This window comes from Podospora pseudoanserina, chromosome 5 (assembly GCF_035222485.1).
Source record: "Podospora pseudoanserina strain CBS 124.78 chromosome 5, whole genome shotgun sequence".
In the NCBI taxonomy this organism is placed as follows: Eukaryota; Fungi; Ascomycota; class Sordariomycetes; order Sordariales; family Podosporaceae; genus Podospora; species Podospora pseudoanserina.
In genome coordinates, this window is record NC_085924.1 from 2348786 (window position 1) to 2357082 (window position 8297).

General features: G+C 52.8%; 1 protein-coding gene across 1 annotated transcript; it reads right to left on the reverse strand.

The window, feature by feature from the left end:
- Positions 1 to 2869: 2869 nt before the first annotated feature.
- WC-1 (White collar-1 protein light receptor) lies at positions 2870 to 6959 on the reverse strand. Its single transcript, XM_062947866.1, has 2 exons — positions 3922 to 6959; positions 2870 to 3865 (listed from the first exon to the last, which is right to left on the reverse strand). The coding sequence occupies exons 1-2, from the start codon at positions 6625 to 6627 to the stop codon at positions 3443 to 3445; spliced, it is 3129 nt and encodes a 1042-aa protein (XP_062799120.1). The 5' UTR covers positions 6628 to 6959; the 3' UTR covers positions 2870 to 3442.
- Between the last annotated feature and the right edge of the window lie 1338 nt (positions 6960 to 8297).

Sequence of the window (8297 nt, forward strand, 5' to 3'; positions counted from 1 at the left end):
TCCTTCCAATCTCGTTGGCCAGCGCTTGTCGTTCCTTCCCCATGAAGGGGCGGAGGCGGAGTTGGGGACCCATTTCCAGCAGCTACATCCATATCTCTTAGCTAACGACCTGGCACTTTCGCAGTTGTTCTTTTGGTGAGATGTGACTGCCGGCTTGATATCGGGCCTGGACTGACGGCGGTAAGCACCGAAGTCATCCTCTTTGCAAATTTAGCCTTCTGACAGCGACAGCCATCTCAACTATCCGCGAATCCTCAGCATCCACAGCATCGATACGGAGTATCTTCCTTCGTTAAAGCCGTAACGATTGCAACTCGCTCCTACTCCTGGTTCACCAGAAGAACTCGGCATGGCTTGACCCCAAGAGGTTTAAACCTTCTCTCACTTTCTGCTGTAGCAGCCACCCAGGTCAAAGTCTTGGTAGCCGACTACTTCAACCCCCTTAGGGTGACTTTCATGGCAAAGGAGGCTACTCTGGACGGTTGAAGACCCGCAAAAAACCTGTCGTGCAGGAAGGGGGCCAACACCATCCGTCTGATGATCTTTGGATTCCCGCTCCGCTCCGCTCCAACAACTGCAACGGCACCATGGCCGCTAGGTACCCCTCCATCCGTCACAGCCTCTTCTACCGACATACCGTCCATCCCATGTGCCCATCAAGAGGCCATCACAAGCACTCCTGCATGCAGCTATGACCCCCTTCGACAGGTGTGCCCTGGTCCGCAGTCCCGAATGTTGACAACGCCGAAAAGAATTCTGTTGCCTAGCTGTATGTATCCGGTGTGCCCAATCAGGAACCAGGAACTTTTCCTTTTGGGTTGAAGGATTCGGGAAGAAAAGCTCACGCTCCGATACAAGCATGCTCATCGAATTATCGCAGTACCGAATATCACTCAATCCAAAGCTAGGGGCAGTACCAAACCCTGGTATCCAATCGGCAAGCAGAGATATATGTTTGCCTGGTGAAGCCACATGCAGTTGAAGCTTGTGCAGATGATATTGTCTGTATCAGCACGGCGCGTGGAAAGTGTCTTTACAGGTCAGTTATTTTCCGATCAAAAACTCGAACTTCTCAAACATCTTGCTCATCATTCAACAAGACCGGACGTCAACCGCTGATGGGTTCTACCGGGGCGTATCGCCAAAACCAGTGCAACGCCTTTGATCTCCCCGTTCCCATCCCCACCTGACCTTCTCCACCAACTATCGCCAAATATGGCAACTTCTGGAGTGTTGTCAGTCGGAAACCGCTACTAACAAAGTTCCTCAAAGTTCCTTTTACCACGTTACCCCACGTTGGATCTCCAACGTTGTCATCCAAGGGTTGTTGATGATAAAGGGGGTAATCAAATATTTGAGGCTGAGTTATGCAGCAAGCCCCCCCTGTTATCTCCGTTGCTGACCCCAGTTTTACATGTACATCTCACCAACATATATGCAGTTATCCCGCGTTTTTTATTTCCAAGACACAAGACACGGACGCGGGGGGAGAGAGAGAGAGATGTTTCATGTGTCCAGTTTCCCAAGATGTTGTGTTCATCCCAAGCCAGAAGTAGTCCCAAGTTGAGAGAGCACTGCCTCCCACGCGGTGAACCATGGTAGGGAAGAAATCCTTCCCGCTTCGTCCATCCACAACACTGCCGCGCTTTTCCCAATCTGGTGGGGAGGATGTGATTTGTTGGAGGGGTAGCTACTGAGTACTGATCAAAACATACAACTCTATGTGGGCATATGCACGATGAAGGAGATTAACGAAATTCCATGGCATGATCCGAAATAGCTTCTTGAACGGCCAATGTTGTAATCACTGCCCGGGTAAGTCAACCTCGCCTTGCCGCATCGACACTTGTGAGAGTTTCTTGAAACGGATCCATCTCGTCATTGCCTAACTTCATGTTACTTACCATCACTTACTTACATAATGGAGGAATTGAAAAGAGAAGCGGGGATCCGAAGTGAGACCCATGATGTCAGCGTCTTTCTTGTTACACTGTGAGGCGAACACATCATCACCACATGCAAAAATAACGCGGTGACACTGAAAACATGTCTGCCCCCTTTTCAAGCGCCACAGGGGGACACAATTAGGTATTCAGCCATCATCAGGCCATCAAGCTTTTCTACCCAAGTGTCGCTTGCACGATCAGGGAAAATATTCTTCCTTTGGGCCATCAACCAACTATCCCTTCAAGTCTGTCTTGAATGCCAGCAGTTGTTGAGCATTTTCCTATGTTTTCTACAGTCCACCAGCCAAAAACCAAAAAAAAAAAGCCCGCCCACTGCAGCCCCTCACACAGCCTCTTTAGAGCTTCCAACTCTCATCAACACGACTCCCCGCCTATAAAGTTCAAGGTACAGGGCTCAGACGTAAATGAACTTGCTATACCCGCAGAAAACAAACACACCGGTTCAAAACTTTACGGTCAAGATCACCAACGTCATCACTCCCACTTGAACACACACACAAACTCAACTCAACTGCAATATTTTACATCATTTTTCTTCTTCTCTGCCTTCCTGGCCTAGGTAATTCCACATAGATGTCCTCGAAAACACAAAGAGAGCTCTCAAGAAGTTTCTCTCTTTCCACCACAAAACAAGAAAAAGAAAAAAGAAAAAAAATCCCTTTCGTCTCAATTCATATCCCCCTAATCTTTCACATCCCTCAATTTGCGTTATGGCCTCTATGGCATCAACCCCTTCCCACAATATATCGTACCGTATACCCCCTCCCGCCCTCCCACCCTCCCGCGTAGGTATCAAAAGTCTTTCTTGTGCGATCTAGTAATCCATCCGTCCCCCCACCCAACCCCCTCCCTGTCCCTTCCCGATGATGCCCAGCCCAACCAACCAACCCAACATACCGCCTTCATATTCCCAAATGATAAATCAACAACAACAACAATGTGTTTGTGCCTGCGTGCGTGTGATACCTAACAGTAACCACCATGACGATAACAAAAATCCCATGTCCTCCCTATAAACAACAACAAAACGTACACCCCCGCCTACTAGAAGAGAAAATAAACAAACAAACAAGATGGAAATGTTCCAAAGAGAATTTGGGTTTCAGCCCATAGTAAAAAGAAAATCATGACAAACAGTGAGAATGTCGTGGTTGGTAAAAGAGTTGAGAGATTCTCTTCTTTACTCCTCAAGGCCGTGTCGAAAATACCCCCCGACAAGACAAAACAACACCCCCCCCCCTCCCCATAACGCAACCGCAACGCAATGATTCATGTCATGAGGAAAAAAACCTGAGTTGTCAAATCTTTCGCAAAAAATGCAACACATTTTCCACCAGGCCATGCCAACCAAGCCAAAATATCGTGACAAAAAGATTGTTCAGCAACAGCAGACAAATCAAAGCCTGAAAATATAGATCGGGCTAATACTGCCAGTCTATCTCCCAAGGGTCAACAGCAGTAGGGACAACCGCGTCCTAAGCGCTCATCTCTCGCTCTTCCCGGATAGACGTCATTTCCATGCCGCTGCCACCGAGACCGCTGCCGCCCTCGAGCATCGGCTGGCTCTGCGGCGGTCCTCCTCCTCCGTTTTCGCTTTTGATGTCGGGGGAGGCGGATGAGGTGGCCCCGGTTTTGCTGCTGCCGTTTCCACCGGCCGTCGGGGTGGGGAACCCACTGCTGCCGTTGTCACTCGGGGTAAGCACGTTGGTGGGAGTCGCTGTCGTTGACTTGCTTCCAGGCTCGGTAGGCGGCGTGTCTGTCGTGGCTGGTTTGGTCGAGTTACTGCTAACCTCCCGCTGCAGCGGAGAGGCGTGGGAGGGGGAGTTGCTCTTCTTGCTCTGCGCGTCTCCGCCACGGTTTGAGTTGCGAGGGGAAACTCTGCCAGTCTGTGCATCACGCTTGTCAGTGGTTAGCAATTTGTTGAAGCTGGGCGCTTGGTCAGGGCTCGACATACCTGTTTGGCCCATCTTAGACCGCAGCTGTTGCAGAGATCTCTCTGCCCGCTCGGTCCTCTCCGCCACTCGGGCGTGTTGCGTGTGTGGCAATTGGCACAGTCTCTAACCATGTTGCCGCCGCCCTTTCTCCTCTTACGCTTCTTCCTGTTGGACAGCAGCTGAGCCAGCTCTTCGGCCAATAAGCGGTTGACCTTTTCCATTTGTCGCAGCTCGTACTGCCAGCTGGTACATCTCGTGGTCTTGAGCTCATCAAAGATGTTGTCATCCGATGCAAGAGCGATATCTTGAGCTCCACCTATTAGCTGACCTGCAGGTTGAGAGATAAGGGCACCCTCAGTGCTGATCGTCTTGGTGTGACCCATCACGATGCCGGTCATTTGTTGTCCATCGTCGGATACGCTCGCCACCGACGCACCAGTCTTGCCAGCAGGAGCAATCGCGCGAGAAGAGGCCTTGAGTAGTTTCGTCTGGGCCAACAAAAATGTAGGCTTCTGACCCTCTTCGGCATCCCCAGGGTAGAAGGTCGTGTGCGCTTGCAAAACCTGGCCTCGCTTGTTCTGAATCTCGTGCTTGCAGCTGGCGATCTTGCCTCTCCTCGATTTTTCAATAGTCCGACCAAACTCCACCCGAGACTCTTTCCGCATGAGATCTTGCATGCTGGTTCCTTCGAGATCTTTGCGCTCAAGATCCAACAACGAGCGCACATTTGACGCAACGTACAAGAACATACCCGAGGTTGAGACCTTGGACCAGATCTCGCTGTCACCGATACCTCCGTGTTGATCCAGGTTCCGTTTTGATAGCGCAAAGATTGGACGCTTTCTGCCTACCAGAATGATACACTTGCGGCCCTTGCCCTGCTCGGAGAACAGAGTGCCGTGGCTCTCGAACCAGGTGTAGCCGCTATTTTTCCGTCGTATCCTGAATACGATGTTGACTGGTACATTTGCCTGTGCCTCCTTGAGCTCTCGCGTAACGGGAACAATGTCTGACGGGTGGCAGATAGATGCCAGCGAGTTTCCCATCAAGTCGTTGGTGTCGTACTCGAGAATCTTCTTGCACGACGGTGATAAGTAAAGGAACAGGCCCTTAAGCGAGAGCACATGCACAACGTCATCCGCATTCTCCAGCAACATCTTGTCCCATGACTGCCTGTGCCAATCTGACACGGCCCCCTTGGGGTTGAACTGCTGCAAAAGGGAAGATACGTCATCGATGGCCAGCGTCTGGCCGTTTTCGGGCTCCCATTGCGTCGAGCTTGGAGGAGTCCAGATGTATTGGCCAATATCGCTGTGGACGTAATTGACGTGCATGGCACCCCCTGACTCCTGTCCTGATATCGCATCGGGGCACTCGACCAGGTCGATCTGAAAGCCGATAAAGTACCGTATCGTGTTAGGGTCATCCCACGGGATGGGAATCATGGTGAGGAGGTTCAGGAAGGGCTTGCCGCCCTTCCGATAGTTGATAAGACTTTGCTGAATCTCGCGGCCTTCAGCAATGGCGTTCTTGAGCTTGAAGACGGCGTGGTTCTCGACAAACTCTCGCTTTGTGCCCGCCTCGACCTTACCAGTGGGACTTTGGAGGAAGCGGCAGTTTTGTCCCACAATCTCGTGGCGAACGTAGCCCGTCAGGTTCTGGAAGTTATCCGACACGTAAATGATAGGGCAGTCTTGTAACTCAACGTCGCACACGACGAAAGCACAAGACATGTCCACAGCACCGATTTGAAGCTGTGCGTTTTTCCGCGTTGCCACGTACCACAGGGCCCGGAGCATGTCAAATCCGCTCTTGGAATATATGCTCTTTTCTTTGGAAGCATGTAGGCTGTCTGGGAGTGCCGGACCAACCGTGGTGGCTGGTGTTTGAGGGGTCGACACTGTCGCTACAGCACTGGGTTGGGCAGCACCCATGCCGGACAAGGTGTGACTGGTTCCTGACGCTGGCGAGCGGTAGGCTGTAGTGCCTGAAATCTCGCGTGTTAATGGTGGCGGCATGCTAGGCTGGAATTGGTTCATCTGAGAGTCCAACGTCAGATTATGCGGTCTCTGCTGAGGGCGATTGCCAAATGCGTCTTCCACGCCCGACATGTCGTCGCTCGTCAAAGTCAAAGGGGTGGTACCCATTCCCATGTCCATTGAAAAGTCAGGCGTAACCGAATCCATAGTCGTGGGAGGGTACTGGTGACCGAGGCCGGGCGAGTTAAAGAGGTTGAGTGAGGCAGGGTCGGTTCCCATCGCCTCCATGTTTAGACTTGAAAAGGCCATCATGTTGCCCATAATGTCGGGTGAAAGTGAAGCGAAGTCGTTTTGGTCCGACATGGCCATGAGTCCAGGCTGTGAATAGGGGCCAGAGCTCCCTGGCATGCTCGTCGACATAGCTCCGAACCCCGCCATTTGAGGCGAATTCATATTTCCAAACTGGAAGTCCTGGTAATGGTCCGGGCTCCCAAAATCCATCATGGACAGGCGACGATCCGCATCGGTTGTGAGCATGGCGCCGCCCTGAAAAGACTGAGGTATGCTTCTCCTCCTCCGTTGAAGCTCATTATTGTTCTGACGGACAATCTCGTCCAGTGAGTCCGACACACCGGACAGACCCGTCGTACTGATCATGCCCAGGTTCCGGCCGGCGTTTTGCTGCTGACCTCGGCGCTGAGCCTCCTCCTGAGCGAGCTGAGTCGTGTAAAAATTGTTGTTGTTCATGGCGACCACGTTAGAATCGTTGCGCGCGCGATGGAGTGTGCGTATCTGAACGTGGTGCGTGTGGTGGTGCGTGTGTGTGCGTGTGTGTGACCGGGAAGCCAAGTCTGTCCCTCAACAATCAGGTAACCTAGCTATCATTGCCCCATCGAAGGACGGGGCGGCCTTGACGTCTCTCTATCGGACCAGATGGGCGGCGGCATCGAACTACTGCCAAGGGAAGGGGGGGGCGGCGGCAGCTACCGGGGAGAGTGACCCGAGGCGGTCTGGATTTGGCGTAGGGCTCCGAAACGCAAGCAACGACGATAGAGAAAGAAAAATACGGCAGTGGCGGTCTATTTGTCAACTATCAGCTCCCGGACTCCCCGGCGTTCTCGTTGAGCCCAACGAGCATATGCCATCTGCGGCAACACTATGACAGAGGGGGAAGGGGAAAAGAAGCAAAAAAGCAAAATTGGCAGTGATGGTGGAGGAGTATGCGGATGATAGAGATCGAACGTTACACACCCGTTTTCGAGATGCCCAAAGCAGGGTTTAGGTATAGAGACAGGGACAAGGAGAGGATGCGGACGAGAATGGGAAATGCTGGGTTAAGGTAAGGTAAGTCGACGTGGAGACAGACAGACAGAAGCAGAAGGACGATGTCGTCCGAGGTTTGGCGCCGTTGTTGCTGCTGGTTGCGTGTGAAAGCGGTCCGCCAGGGCGTTGGTGCCAGGTCCCACGACACGCGAGACGAGGCAGCTATTCGACGGCGAGAGTGTGCGATGCAGATGGGCGGGCGGCGGCAGGCGGACGAGGACGTCGGACGTCGTCGGGATGCGGTTGATGATAAAGGTGCAGTAGTGAGTGGAAAGTTGACTCTTTGCAGCGCACAACGGGGTTAGAGTCCCCGGATGTTCCTCCCCCCCGGTTCCCGTCCTTCCTTAAACCCACCCGCTGGCAGCATTCCTAAGCGGGCAGAGCGGGGCCACCCAGGGCACATCGGCGGCCGTGGGGATTCACAAGTCCCCGTCCGAGCCCAATCAGACCATTCAGATGCTGCCCAGAGAGAGGGGATAACTGGAGAACACGCCACTCAACCCCTTACGTAAGCCTGCCGGAGAGACACCCCACTCTTGTGTAGCCTGTCCGTCTCAAGGGCTTCATTGGCTGAATGAAACAATGGATGCGCTTTTCAGAGTTGCTGATGGAAGAAGCTCAGCATTTCCATCCATCATCCCATTCCCCGACATATGCAATGCCAGTCCCCCATAGGTCATAGGTCCCCATGCTCAGTCTCCGGCTCCCCGCGCCGCAGCAGACAATGCCATGCCGCTGTGGCAAATCCCATCCCAATGATCCCCATCCCAATCTGTCATCTCACATTTCTCCATCATCCCAAGCCACACGCCCATACCCATCCGGCCCATGGTCCGTCCATATGTCGGCAGTTCGATTGGTCTAGATCCATTGCCGCCACTCTTCAAAACTGTCTCTCGCTTTCTCTCGGCCGGGATGCAATCCGACCTACACAATTCCCGTGTCAGCTTCCATGTCCGGCGTTGGCGAACCCCTATTGTGTCCGCTTCGAGCCCGATGACGTGTGAAGTCATACAAAGCCGTTCGACCCTACCAAGGCATTGCGGGCTGAGAAGGACCCTTCATCACTTGCTCTGCTGGGACTCTGCCTGTTG

Coding starts and splice junctions, on each gene's coding strand:
- WC-1 (XM_062947866.1), bottom strand. CDS start 6,627: ATGAACAACAACAATTTTTACACGACTCAGCTCGCTCAGGAGGAGGCT. Junction 3,866..3,921: donor GTCTAAGATGGGCCAAACAG/GTATGTCGAGCC, acceptor ACCACTGACAAG/CGTGATGCACAGACTGGCAG.